Genomic DNA, 14,833 nt, shown 5'->3' with positions numbered 1-14,833 from the left:
CCACGCATATGGTACTTTTGTTGATTCGGATTCTTGGCCTGCCTTGCAACCCACGCTGTAGTCAATAAGGTACTGCATGCTGCCACAAACAGTAGCTTAACTTTATTGTTGCTTTTATTCAATAAATACATAGTCTATCATCTCCATTACAAAGACTTTTAAGAATTATGGCTATTCAGAGACCCTATTAAGTAAGCCATGAGTTTTTATTGAGAATATAGTATGCTACTTCTAAAGGGAATTTGGTAATACTTCATAATAAGGCTGCAAAATGCATGCTAAAATGATATATGACTTGTGAGAATCTAATGCACAGGATGTTTAGCCAAGTCACTGTTTAACGGATCATCAATTAATGAAAGTTTATTACCTGTTAGGTGTGTGTGTGTGTGTGTGTGTGTGTGTGTGTGTATATATATATATATGAAAAATATGAAAGTTTATTACCTGTTCCAGTTCACCAGAAATCCAGTTACATTAAGAAGAGCATCTCATATCCATGCACTTTGATTGGCCTCTCCGACAGCAGCAGAGTTTGTTTTTAAACCTGTTTATTCTTACTTCTAGTTTATTTACATGAACTGATCATTTGCAAATTTGTAGCAGGACATGACTTTACTTGAGGGGAAAAAGTGGTCTCGTGTCTTAGCAGTCACAGTTTGTCAGGTCTGTGGCCCTTTTGTTAACTTAAACATGTCTGTGCTTTATAATAAGTAAAACAAATAAATAAATTGGTGCCTCCCCATAGCTTGTACATGTGACGTGAAACTTCATGCTCGTGCAGCAACAGGCAGATATTTGCATTTGATCCCCCAGTTTGATAACTGCTTTATATTTCAGCACTGCTCTGATTTCACAGAGGTTGATCACATGAAATGCCCCTTTTAATGCAACTGGTTTCCAGCTCAGTTGGTGGCAACTAAAATCATGCACGAGGCAACTGTGAATTAACAGTTATTACTTGATTCTCCATAAATCCCTAAAAAAAAAAAAATCACAATAACACCCAGTTACTATATTTTTTTCTTAATGATGAGCAACACTGATTCACATCCTGCATTAAATCCACAGCAATTGCAGATTAGTTATTAATTATTTAGCACGTGTTTTAATACCCGTATTATATAGTCTTACTATGAAATCTTTACGGAACTGTACTTTACAATAAGAACACAATCAGATGTGAGAAGAGCAACAGAATTATTTTCTCTATTTATAAAGAAGTTTCAGAACTGCCCCTGGTGGTTTTACTGTATATCTAGGTTATGTGAAAACAGTTTAATTCAGTGTCTTTTATTCTCTCGGTTACAACTCTAAATAGTTATAACTCTAAATATTTACAACAGAATAAAAACATCACAGGCCACAAGAACATTTCCAAGTGCTGAATATTATTTTATCCAGTGTTAGTGTCTAACTTCACAAAGTCGACCTAAACATGTTTAATGCTGCGCCTCAACAGGACGCACCAACACAAACAGGACAGTAGCCACTTAAATACAAACACCGTCTTCAGATGAATGTAGTTTTACAGCCAGGAGGCGATGCAAGCATCTATCCTTAAAAAGTCGGTTTCCTCCGCAATACTTCATGGAGCTGGTGCCTCTCCGTCGCCCCGTGCGTTTGGTTTCAGCACCGGATCGAGGAACAGCGACTCATCCCGCATTACGCATGCATCGTCTTTTTGGTTTCCTCCATTGGGATTGAACTCAGCAATAAAAGATTGAATTGGTCGTCAAGCTCATTGGTCTCACAGACACTCGAAAAACATCTTAATATACAATATTTCTTTGTCAGACGTACTTGGCAGTTGCTCTCCAGAGTCTTTAGGCAACATTTTAAAATGGTAGGCCGTTTGCCCATATCGGAGATTGCAGTTTTCGGAATCATACAGGCATCTATGATGGAAGTTACACGCTAATCCTTAACTAGAGCAACTGTTAACAGGCACGGTGATCCGGCAGTGTCGCAGTCTGTTGCAGTTTTAATTGAGCCAGAGGCCTAAATAGGCTATATCAATACAGCCGAAAATAAAGATTTTGTGCTCAGCAGAGATTCAACCCACGGCTACACCTGCTATGATTTGACATTCTGTTGATTGCTGGGTGGGTCTCTGCATGGGCCTTCAGCTCCAGTCTTTTCCCGCGCGCCTGGTCAGATGCCGAGAATTCATATATCGCTGGACTTGTACATGTCGGAGAGGAGCCTGGTGATGGGCACGTTGCCGATGGTCTTTTTGAAAAACACCTCCTCGATGGTGGACGGGCTGACGGAGCGCAGCGCTGGAAGGAGCAGGAGCAGCTTACCGAAACGACATGGCTGAGTCGGGTACCTGGAACATACAACCGCGGTCAAAAACGGCCTCTTTCACCGTTTCTGTGCGCAGACCGTCTGACGCAGCGCATCCAATTAGCGCACACATCTGTGACTAATAGCTGCTCCAGAAAGAGACTTCATGTTGCACCTGTGCAAGATTGCAGGAGACTTCAGCGGCTTATTGCCTCATTAACTTTATAATGACTCCGCCTCATTATAGCTAACAACATGTGCGTAAAGCTGGCGTTAACGTGGATGGACGGATAGATGGATTACTTCAGTCTTACCTGGTGTGTATGTAACTGTTGAGAGTGAGCTGTGCCTCATCTTGTAGTGCGGCGATGGCGCTGGCGTTGCGGAAACTTCTTAACTCGGTGCTGCCATGCGTAGGAACTGTAAAACAGGCAGGAATATAACCATTTCAAACATCTGTAATGACAAAGCCTACTATTAACTTGAGCCGACAAAGAACCTTAAGTTTGTATTCCTCTTTCTTCTTCACGTTTTTTTTTTTTTTTGCATCAGAAACTTACGTTTGCCAGATGGAATTTCCTCAGAGATTATAGTAACTCACCAGCTTTAAATGTCACGATGCATTTCAAACAGGCGAACTCTGTTGCGTCAAGACGCATTTGCCTGAATCTGGTGACCACCTCTTGAAGTGCTTGAATCTCAGACATGATCTTGTTCATCCGCTGAGACTCCGTGTTTTCAGTGTTCATCCCTTTTGATAGATGTGGAGAAAATGTCACCATGTAGGAAAACACAGAAGCAGCAGTATTGGTATCATGCAGCACGTGAGTGAGCTGTTTTCAGGTCTCGCGCTTTGTACATACCAGAAACAGCGAGAAGAGTAGTGGAGTCCACAGGAATGGCCCACTGCGCGATGCCCAGAACAAATAATTCCCTCCAAGCGTCCTCCAACAGAATCAACTGGAAAGAATAGTTTCAGGGTTAAACTTGCACAGCACACAAGGATGAAGCAATTATTTACTGTATTTAAATGCTTTAAAGATGTTTAAAGTGTCAATACAGCAGTAATTATTGCATTCAATATGTCTCCCCTTGCTTGCAGTTCTTTTGGTCACTGTTGGGGAAATCCCAGCTTCTGACATCATTTGACATCAAATCTATTAAATTGAAATTATATCAAGTGCAATATGTTTAAAATATGAACTATAGACTAAATCGATTTCTGACTCCTTATACTTTTGAAAAAGGCTCTTCAGTAAAAATCATTTGGAAGTCTTGTTAAAAACCCTTAAACTTCTCCTTCAACCCATCAATCCAAAGTTTACCTGATCAGATAAAGGAAGGGTGGAGAACGCAGGCACACTTTTTGCCCACTTGATGCTCATGAACAGGAGGCGCGCCGCTGACTCGCACACAGACTCTGTCGCCACCTCGTACAGGTACATCGGGGTGCCACTGACCTCATGGGGATACTGGAGAGTGAGACATGAGCATCATCGTTATCACTGCCGCATGTGTGGGTTCGCGCTCTGATGAAAAGGAGTCCAGAGAATAGTGAACAACAAAGGTCAAATTCCAAGCCTCAGCACCTGGTTTTATAATGATTAGTGTTGCTTGCGCCGGATTTACAGTGAGAAATCTAATTGGCGGATTTGTGGGTTTTACAGGCTGCTAAATCAGGACAAGAATTTCAACTTCTAACCCCTACCAAAACAAAAAAACTGTAATCCTATAATAACATTTGGGAAGGCTATAATACAAATATCCATATCATTAACTATTAAGGAATTGTACTTCTGATTGTTCTTGATTTTAAAAACAACATTAAGTCTTAAATAGAAGGTAAATCCAGAGCAGTGTCTCAATTCTATTTATGTAGGTGCAAAACTAAGGCAAGTCGAACTTTTAGCTATAAATCATGAGATTTAAAAATGAATCCAAGGAATAATTATTTAAAAGACATCCCAAAAATGCACCTTCGGGGTGGGCTGTGCTAGACCCACGATGGCCTGTCTTTCCGGTGTGGTGGCCACTGTGCTCATCTCCAGGTTATGAGGCTCCAGTTGCGTGACGGTGGTGAAGAAGGGAGGACCTGGTAGTGAGGATCCCGGGAAATGGGTCGAGGAGCCGTTCACTTCTTTATGGCCACGGAAATACAGGGCGACCTGTTTGCGGATAGTGGACGTCCGGGGCCCCCTCTCGTGCTGAACGGCTGTGAGGCGGGACAGCAAGAGCACAGTGAAGGAGTGAATTTTTGATTTATGGTGTTTGTTTATCGCATCATTTTTCACATTGACTACAGTTACCAGCTTGTTTTATTGAACAAGGCTAAATTGTTCCTTAAATTAAAGACTCAAAATGCAAATGTTCTGTTTGAAAGAGAAATAATTGGCTATAATGAGCTTCTATCAGCGCTCCCGCAGAGTATAAATAATCTGTCATTTAAAACAAGCAAAGCGCAGGTAATTATCAACTTCATTTGAGCCTTGATTCATGGCTTTAATACACTCCTCGGTCCGAGTTGCCCACCTCGACTCCCAACGCCGCAGCATGGCGTTTCTATGGTCAAAGTGATAATTCAATTAAGCCCATTTACCGTCTTTATTCATGTTCACTTCCAGACACTTTTTCAAACGGCACGCTCGGCACTGGTTTCTGTGAGTTTTGTCTACAGGACAACCACCCTGTACAGAGAGAAAGGGGAGGGGGGAGGAGGGGGGCAACAAAAGGAAAGGGGTTACAGCTTCAAGTTACATTTCTCTTAGCTTGCGCGAGAGAAAGCTTCTTGCTATTATCCTCCTGGGAGGCCAATCTCCAGGTGAAAGATCGTGCTATTATCTAGTAGTTATGGACTTGCTCCCCTGCGGCTCCAGTGCAGCCTCATCCCGCAGGATAAGTACTCGATCCCGCCCTCTGCTGCTTAAATCCTCGCTTTCGAGTCATCACATTAGATTGGATTACACCTGATATATTACAGCAGCGCGGTGTTTAGCCCCGTACTTAATGGTCCAGGCATGACACAATTAGGCTCATCAAGGGAGACTTAACACACCACCGAAAAAGAAAAGCAAACAGTAAAATGCGCATTCCGTGCGTAAAGCTGTTCATGTTTTTTTTGGATGAAGACCAGAGACTTGCAGGATACAGAGGATGATGCAGATCCCTTTTGGGAAAAATTCACGACAGGCTACCAGTTGCTCAGATTATTTCATGTATGTAAGAGATTACCACACACACATCGTAATGACTGACGGCTTGGTTTGATTCGATAGTGTCCGGTTGTTTGCTTGGTTTTCCAGAAGAAAAATAAAAAACAACAGGACCGAAGATGAACTCATTTACTGCGAATGCAGTTTGCCAAATTTGTATTCCGACCTACGAGCCAATCAGGGTAAAATTACTTTGGGACATGAAAAATCTCCAAGGAGGCCTCACCTGCGAGCCAGATTTACAGACGTAGGTCCGGTTTCTGCGGATGCTCCTCTTGAAGAATCCCGAGCAGCCGTCACAGGCGTAAACACCGTAGTGTTTCCCTGAGCTACGGTCGCCGCACACTTTACATGGGATGTCCAGAATCCGACCTGGTAGAGGCCAAAATGTCAGTTACTGCAGATAGCACTCTAACTTAATGATTAAAACGCTGGGGGGGGCGATCAGCTCCATTTTAAACGAATAAAGTCAGATGGTAAATGATGCTGTATGATGAAGCAAAAGTCACAATATTCTCTTAAAGGGTCATTTTCGAGAACCATCGAGAAAAAGTTGACACAAAACATGACAAAATTGTAGCTTCACTGATTTGACAGAATTTTGCAGTTTTAATCTTTAGTGAGTTTCATGGTTGTGTCATATTGACTGTTTGAACTGGTCTTGTAGACATAAAGTAAATGCCCAAAAAATAAACTCGGTTCAGATAGACGATACAGGAGCAATGGACACATCGTCCTAAAATGACTTCTTTTTGTCCGGCAACTCCACAGGCACACACACACACACACACACACACACACACACACACACACACACACACACACACACACACACACACACACACACACACAGACTGGACAACGCCCCGCGCCTCACCCGACCATGACCATGGGAATTCACTACGCACATTTCTAGAATAAAGTCCGGTGGGAAGCGTCATATCTGAGCTCTCTAAGACAATGGCCAGAGGGCGCACAATGGAGACATTAGGGGAAAGTGTTAACTTAATGATTTTCCCCCATTGAACCTCGTCTGACTGCCTGGATCTCGACAAGCTGCCAACTCCACTTCATAATGGGACTCGACAGCTGCTTTATCCCACAGGTCTATAGGCCCCAGGATTAGGGAGTGACACTGCACCATGAGAATAATGCGCACCAACTCGTTTCACCAACTCAAATGAAGTGTATGTAAATCGACCCTGGTGTAGATGAAAAAATGTGATTTTTTTTTTTGGTGAAGATTTTGTATTCAAATCTCTTAAAAAGAAGTATATTTGTATGCATATGAGGGAGTCTTTTTTCATTCTGGAGGGAAAAGCCGTCTATGTAATTACACTGACGTTTTGCCACCTGCTCATTGATTCACCAGTGACCCGTCAAAAAGGGTGGCATGGGAATAACTACTCAGCAGCAAAAACAATGAATTCAGGGGAGAGCTATAGGACTTCAATTGGCTGTTTATTAAGAATCAGAAGGCCATGTAGGCTATTTAACTGTAGGCCACAACCGTGTAATTAAGAGAAGCATTTTTTATGTAGCATATGAAATTGTAAAGAGTGAGAGTTGGTATGTTGAAAGTCATCTTCTCATCACGGAAATAATTTGAATATAAATTCCATTGGCAAGGGGCAAAGTAAATACTATTTTTTAAAAACTATTTAAAACAAATCTTTACCCGTACTAATTGTTTTGACTTAGATATTTTAAAAAAAAAACACCAAAAAAAACCCCCAAGGCTAATCAAGCCAAGTTCATTTGCCTACTCCCAAAGGGAATGTTCAAAGCGTAAATTTAACTGAAGCTCAACGGAAGTGCACACATTTACACCAAGCAAAGCTCGAACAAATATTAAACTGTGGTTGCTGAGAGTCAATTAAATAAAATGACACAATTTTGTTGTGAAAGGGGGAAATGTATTTAACTTCCCGCTGAGGGGGTCCGATGCGTCTCCATTGTCTGCAGTAATTGCTTGAAGATATATGGCATATTCTATTAACGTAATCACCATCAGGGCGAAAACCTGCTGGAAGAACTGGAAATTAAGTTCCACTTAGAGAAGGAGACGTTTCCTCGAAACATCCATAATGCCGTTATGAACTTGAATGACAGTAGTTATAATTTTGTAGCCTGTTTTGTTTTATACTAGTTTAAAACATATTAGTTATTTAAAGTGTATGAACACATTTGACTTCCTGGGGATAAAGCAGAGCAGAAGCAACAGTGTGACATGGCGAATACATTTTTGGATGTGGTAAAAAAAAAAACACTGAAAGAAACACACATTTAAATCGAGCAGAAATGTCCCAATCTTTTGAAACAGAACAAAAGCCCACTTTAGGCCTATATTATGATCACAGTCTGATTTAATTTGAATTCATTATGAGGCCTAGTACAGGGATAATTGTAAAGGTTAAGAAAAAAGACTCCCCTTTTAAACCAGATGTAAAACCATGAACCAAAAGCAAATCTATAACTCCCTAAAAAAAAAAAATAATCTAAAATTTCCTCTTAATCACTGGAGTTTAGTAAATTAAAGGTTGTTGCAGCAGCACAGAAATGCGCGCCCGCTTTCAGTTAGATAAACATATAGCTACTTTTTCTAAAAGAGGTAGAAACTCACTGCAGAAAAAGAAGAATTCCAAAACTCCAATCTTAAATTCATATTATCAGCGATGAGATATCTCTCTTTACTGCGTCGTTAAACATATTTGTTCCAGTGAAATCACAGGCAACAAGTGGCATCAAGTGGGAGGCAAGTGGAGCTGTTGAGGAATATCCCGAACAAGGATGCCGCGTATTATTTTCTTTATCTCTTTAAAACACGAGCAGCTTTACGAAATATACATTTCAGAAGATATGTCTTCACATTCAGGCGCTTTCATTATCAGAAGTTTACGCATTGCACTCTGAATAACAAACGGACTACAGCTCTCCTCTTGGATCACTACTCTCTCACATTTGTCAAACCATGTGGAATAAATTGACTTAATATAGTGAAGCTCAGATGATGTGAGAAAAATCAACTCGTGCAAGTAATCGTGCAGCAAACATGATCAGCTTTATGTGAACTTTTATTTTTCACACTACGTGTTAGAGGAAGGCCTTTTACAGCTCTTAGGCGGTATTCCTGAGAAGCACCGAGGAAGAGATGAGTGCAACTTACTTGATTTGACATTCAGAATATCCAAACAGCCACTTGTTGAGCCGGTAGGTTTGCTCATTATGGATCCTCGATCTTTAAAAGAATCAGAACGAAAAAATGTCCTCTTTCTCCTCTTCTTGTTGGGAGAAACACTTTCTCGGTTTTTTTTACGAGCAGCGATGAGATCGGCAAATCAAAAGTCCCGAGTCCAACTTGACAGACAGTGAACCTCCGATCGTCAACCTCAAATTAAGACGCGCGATTGTACATTGTATCAGCACTCTTCACGGTCGACAGAGAAACGGACTGCAGCCCCGGGACAGCTACCGGTTAACGGCGACAGCAGCCCTCCAGGTCGCGGCGCAACAGCCGGTGCATAAAGTTGGAGTTGGAAAAACGATGCCGGGAGCTCATCCGATAGTGCCAAACCGGAGAGGGGAAAAAGGAGCAAATTTTCGGGTTTTCTGACAAGTGAAAGCTTGTTAAAACCAGGACACGATGTGACTTTGTGGTGCGATTTCCCCCGAATAAGCCTTGGTAATATTTATGAGAAGTGCCAGGGGGAGGCTGGAGGGTGGAGATCTCCACTTCCTTCATCCACTTGGCTTTCTACTCCAAACTCCAGCCTGACGTCACTGGCGTGTGAGGGAGTGTGTGTATGTTTGAATGTGTGTGCAAGTGATGTGAAGTGCATTGCTTATGGATCCAAAGCCATTTGGGGAGGGGAGGGGAGGGAAGGGGGGGGGGGGACACGTGTTGCAGGCATGTTTTCTAGAATAATTAAACTAGCTTTCGCGCTATAGATTTATTTACTCAATTTCTCATAGTAGCTTAATGGTGATGAAGACTGGGAGTATGCCCGGGTTAAACCTTATTTGAGAAACAGTTATACAAATATTAGAAATCATATGCGATAGAAGAAATATTCAACACAAATCTGTCCATAAACAAAACTGCAGATTTAAAAAGATGCAAACATTTTCAGGAATGCTGAGGAATGCCGACCACGAATAAGAGGTTATTACCATATGCAGAGGGGGGGGGTGTCTGTGGAGGGGGTGAAGAGGGTTCAGACCCTGAACAGTGTCATGCTTCTCATTTCCTACACGAGCACAAAAACATTTGTGTCTGTCTCCACATACAGTCCTCAAGTTTCAAAGATAAGTGCTCGGGCCCCACTGCAGACACCGATCAGTCACAGTAACTGTCAGACAGCTGAAACTCTGATAATCGTAATCTTCTTGTAGGTTTTTGAATATTATTTGTTTAAAAAAAAAAAATGCAGAAATGACTGAATCAAAAATTCAATGTAGTATTCTTGTTTCCCATCGGGGTTGTTTTGTTACACGTTGTCTTTCCTTTGTTATTGGCTTATCTCGAAGGCGTTATAAACTCTATTGATGTCATTGTTTTCCAGCCTGTTGCAGGTGTTTAACCGCTATGTGGTCTTATTTAGCTGCATCCATTCAAAGGATTTGCAATCGACTGATTAATCTCAAATTAGAGCTCGTGAGATATAAAGACAAGAGTTTTGGCATCCAGTGCTGTGAGGCAAAAACGAAGCTCCCACAAAGTGATGCAGCATAATCAAACAAATAAATAAAATACTGTGAAAGACAAAGATTATTTTTAATCATTTTCGTTTATACAAATTATCCATAGCTATATACATTTTGAAAAATATGAAAATTGAAAGTGTTGACTTTTCCCCATGCCGTCTTATATGACTTGTGCATCCCTCTGCTCTTTAAACATAATAGTCTATAGTGAAACGCGTATAACAGCCTATAAACAAATGACGTTATCTATCCAATTGTCTTAAGTTAGCTCTTAATTTTTGTTTACTTTGTTTATGTTAGATAGAGTTATGCAAATATCACCTATGCAGTGAGAAATACTCCACATTTAAAATATTTAAATTTTAGTTGTTAAAAAACAGTTTGGTGCTCATTGTGGCTTCTTTACTTTTGCTTATCTTCTGTTACAATTCTGAAAATGTTACGGTCATTTAAACAACAACAACAACAACAATAATAATAATAACAATAATAATAATAATAATAATAATAATAATAATAATTATTATTATTATTATTATTATACTACTAATAAAAACAACAATATCCTAAAAGCGTTCAGATACACCGATTAATTAAATAACTAACTCTCTAAAAGTAGGGTGATAAGTTAAACTGGTCCGGTGCGTCCACTACTGTCGGACCTCCCAGCAGCCTCTGCAGGTTTTGGACACCAGACATTGCCCGGCCGTCCGGAGGGTCGGGCTGCAGTGCCCGCTCACTGACACCCTGACCTTGACAGCTTGCTGCGCTTTCGCCGGGTAACTCCAGAAATCCATATTCTGTTTTTAATTGTGTTCATTCCCACGGTACACTGCAGGCCATATGGACGCACAAAGTGTCGATTTAAGCGGACAGGGGCGAGGCGGAGAGGCGTAGTTAATTGCAATTAGCCATTGTTGTGTCTTTCAACCTGCCCTTTAGCTGAACAGCTACGGCTGGAGCCTAACAAGCCTGAGGAGAAATCATTATAATATTCCTTTGATTTTCCTGAAGGGACACACTGAGAGACTTTGGGCCTCAAAGAGAAGTTTATAGCCACATGTTGTGTTTTTTTTTTCTCTTCTATTTCTTATAAATAGTTCACACAATAACAGCTACAATACACCTTTTTTTTGTGGACTATTTTCCACACCTCTCCTCTGTTAAAATGATTACAAGCTCTTTGTCATATACAGCATTTGTTTTATTGGCAAATAGTTTTCTAAATTATACCAAACAGCAAAAGTAAGGTCTCTTAATTAAGACACTGGATTGCCATGATCACAGATCAATAACAATTTCAGTTATTTCTAAGTGCACGTGTATGTAGTGTGTGTCTGAGTGCATGTGTGTGGGTGGCTGCTGGGGTGGGTGAATGGTGAATGTGTGACATAATCTCCTTAACTCGTCCTAATCCTCGTCATTCACTGATAGCCTTTACACAAATATAACCAACATCATGGTTGCCGGGGCTGCCTTCTTTCACTTTTTTTGTATTAGTGACTCTCTTCTCCTCCAACAGTCAATGAAATGACGCGAACAAAGGGGGCAGTGGATTGTGTATCTGTTTTTTGGGGAGAGCTCTGCATCAGTATGCGGATACTTGACATGCTAGGATAGACTTTAACAACGAGAAGCAAGTGAGTGTCCAAGAGAAGTCACTGCAAAACAATACACAGATAGCATACGTGTGCTGAATGAGTCTTGAACAGTGAGAAAACACATGTAAAAAACACGTTATGTAGACATATATGTATGTCAGATATAAAGGGGATGACGTTGTAGGATATACTCGTTTTCTGCACATGTTGATTTTAGTTTTTCCCTCTAAGACATTTTAACGATGTGAAAATCGTAATAACGTCATTCTAAGATCGAAAAACCATTTAAAGTCAATTGCAAATCAATGTTTTACTTGTTTACAGTGCATTTCAGGAGGATTCTGTAGGGAATCACGGACTGGGGGCAGGAGTTTAACCATCTTTTATGCAATGCTATCACTGTGCAGGCCCCTAACCGACCAGGCGTAAACCAATTGGCTTTAGGGAGAAGTCACTAAGCTCCAGAGAGCAAATAATGGGGAGGATTCAAGGCCCATGCAGCCGTGCATCCCTTAAAACAGGCCGGGGAGATCATAATCAGTCATTTTATAGCCCACAGACACTGCTGGTGTTAAATCGAGGCGACGTCGTCAGAACGCTAAATAATCATTTCATCTGTTGCGATGACAGATACGGTCAGAAGATGTGATTGCACATGGAAATCACAAAACGTTTGTTCAGATGTAGCTGCAAAAAAACTGTTTAAAGACCTCTTCTTAATAATATCAATAGATTAAATATAATTCAAAACTTAATATAAGTGAAAACTATTCAGACTGATTTCAGCACCATGGACAGCTCTACAACAGGAGTCACCAGATAGATGCAGATTACCTGTGCGCGTACTTATTCAGTACTTTGAGAGGCCTCGTACATGGATACTGAAAGCCCTGGGGGTTTCAGGTTTGCATATCAAACCTGTGGAACGGCACTTTGGGCTACATTAGAAAAGACAGAAATATATTTTTTAGTGGAGAGAAACTTTGATATGAACACATTTCTCATCCCCTCAGTAACTGTAACCTTTATTTGGAAGCTAAATTATGACAGCTGGGTAATATGGGTCATTTTAGCTTCTGCAGTCGAATCATAAAAACCCATAAAGATAGCAACAACAACAACAACAAAAAAAGATATTTTGTTTAATTTCCTACATGTCACTAAGTCTGTTCGGTTTTGTGCAACCTGGAAATAATAAGTGGAATTTGCGGCATCTTTCTCCTCACACCACGTTTTAGTGATTAATATTTCACCCAACATGATAGGCAAGTTTTAAGAAATCAGCAGTGAGTCAGCTCATAAAAATAACATTATCCTCAAGTATAAACACTGCAGCTGCATCCCTCTACCTAAAGAATGTTTATGGGTCAGCAGTGCAAGCAGCTGATTAAATACAGTAGGTTATATGCTGGTACATGCTTGTCATTATGAGTATTTTTTTTTTATTTTTTTTAGAGTCAATAAATTGGTCTTTTTTTTTTACAGTGGTTATTCCAGTGGGTGTTGAAGGCTTCGGTGTTGGTGACATATTCACTAATCCAGAGACACGATGTCTCGAAGTTCATAAAAAACATCTTTCTACACGTAATATCGCAGCATTCCGTAACACTAAGTCTCATTTAGTCCCACAAGCTCCTCCACTATCTGGATCTTGACACACTTGCGCATGAACACTCACGAACCTATGCACACTTACACACATGTACACACACGCCAAGGCCTCACCATGTAAATCCCCCCCCAAAAAAACACAGACCCAGGACCCAAAACCCAGAAACCCACAAGTCGGTGCGGTGCAGTTGGACGCTCTGACAAATCTATTTGGGGCAAATTGTCAGTGAGAAACTTCCGCTCGAACTGCCTTGGACAAAACTGGCTGTTGGGGAGAGCAAATCCCGCTGCATGAGGGTGGGGGACAATGGGGGGCGAATGTGTTGATGTGCGGCCGGTGGCTGGGGAGGGACAATGGACGGATTAGTCAGTCCCCTGGCTGACTGATTTGAGATGGCTCCTCTCAGCCTCTCGCCGTGGGGAGTCCCATTGTCCCGCTTCTGATTCCCACTTCTCACAAACTCCAAACAAAAGTCAATCTCTTTCTCAAGGGGGGGAAAAATATCGACCCGTGTTTCAGCTGGGGAAAGTGACTCAGAAACGTATTTGCAAGAGATGGCTGACTCTAACTCCCCTTCCACTCTTTATGTCTTTTTTCCCTCCTCTTTGCCTTCGTCCTCTTCATTTGCAGTCTTTATTGACCGGTGGTGGCGGATAGCGGGATGTTGAATGATCCCAGTTTTTCAGACTCGAGTGGGGCTGGGGCACCTGTTGGAAGCTTAGAGGCGGCTTTGCGGCTGGGGTCATTAATATTAAAATATACAGAGATGCCATCACGGGCTGGTCTGAAATCGGTCTGATGTCGCCCCTGGGTTCCCTCTCTGGATGGACCTCTGCTTTCAGTCACTCGTGAAGAGCTTTCTTTTCTTTTTTTTCTCTGTCTTCTCTTTTTCTTTTTTCCCTCCCTGAAAAGACTCGTTAACAAATTATGACAGCTGAGTAGAGGGGCTTAGTCTGTTCACACTGCAAAGACAAACATGTGAGAGCCAAGGAGCCTGCGATGTGATCAATGTATCTACAGTTCATTTAATATTCTGCCTGTGGTGTGTGAAAGTGTTGGGATTTGCCAAAGTTGAAAGAACAGGTTTCAGTCAAGCAGAGGTGACCGGACTGAAGATTTGTTGTTGAAATGTTACAGTATATTCAAAAGCTCTTCATCACAGGACTGCTGGTGCCTTTGTGTTAAAGCTGACAAAAATAAGATGGTTAGAGTCTGTTTAAACTATTCAAAGATTAGAATTTTTCTTGAACTTTTCATCCTTCTTTCTTGGTTTTAGTTGCATTGATTTGAAGTTCGGCCTGCTCAAAAGTGTTGGTTTGTTGTTCAACTTCATGTTATCTCTGTGATCGAGGTGTTTTTGTGGTTGTATAAATCCATTCAAATTATAAATATAAACATGCAAATAACTCTTTCCACCC

General features: G+C 41.2%; 1 protein-coding gene across 2 annotated transcripts; it reads right to left on the bottom strand.

The window, feature by feature from the left end:
• Positions 1 to 10: 10 nt before the first annotated feature.
• nr2e1 (nuclear receptor subfamily 2, group E, member 1) lies at positions 11 to 9,220 on the bottom strand. 2 transcript variants are annotated; one of them, XM_069158148.1, is made up of 9 exons: positions 8,665 to 9,220; positions 5,725 to 5,870; positions 4,886 to 4,973; positions 4,266 to 4,501; positions 3,615 to 3,761; positions 3,153 to 3,249; positions 2,891 to 3,040; positions 2,604 to 2,709; positions 11 to 2,332 (listed from the first exon to the last, which is right to left on the bottom strand). In XM_069158148.1, exons 1-9 carry the CDS (start codon positions 8,720 to 8,722, stop codon positions 2,170 to 2,172), a joined length of 1,191 nt encoding a protein of 396 aa, XP_069014249.1. In that variant the 5' UTR covers positions 8,723 to 9,220; the 3' UTR covers positions 11 to 2,169. The 2 variants fall into 2 exon arrangements, with proteins under 2 accessions (XP_069014249.1, XP_069014250.1); XM_069158149.1 differs by lacking the exon at positions 5,725 to 5,870.
• Positions 9,221 to 14,833: the final 5,613 nt, after the last annotated feature.

Source organism: Embiotoca jacksoni, unplaced genomic scaffold, assembly GCF_022577435.1.
Source record: "Embiotoca jacksoni isolate LCO1_2020_lvr unplaced genomic scaffold, fEmbJac1.0.p SCAF_23, whole genome shotgun sequence".
NCBI lineage: Eukaryota > Metazoa > Chordata > Actinopteri > Embiotocidae > Embiotoca > Embiotoca jacksoni.
The sequence above is the reverse complement of the archived record's forward strand: the minus strand, read 5'-3'. Positions and strand labels throughout refer to the sequence as shown.

Coding starts and splice junctions, on each gene's coding strand:
- nr2e1 (XM_069158148.1), bottom strand. CDS start 8,722: ATGAGCAAACCTACCGGCTCAACAAGTGGCTGTTTGGATATTCTGAAT. Junction 3,250..3,614: donor CCCTTCCTTTATCTGATCAG/GTAAACTTTGGA, acceptor TATTCTTTCCAG/TTGATTCTGTTGGAGGACGC. Junction 2,333..2,603: donor AACAGTTACATACACACCAG/GTAAGACTGAAG, acceptor TGTATGTTCCAG/GTACCCGACTCAGCCATGTC.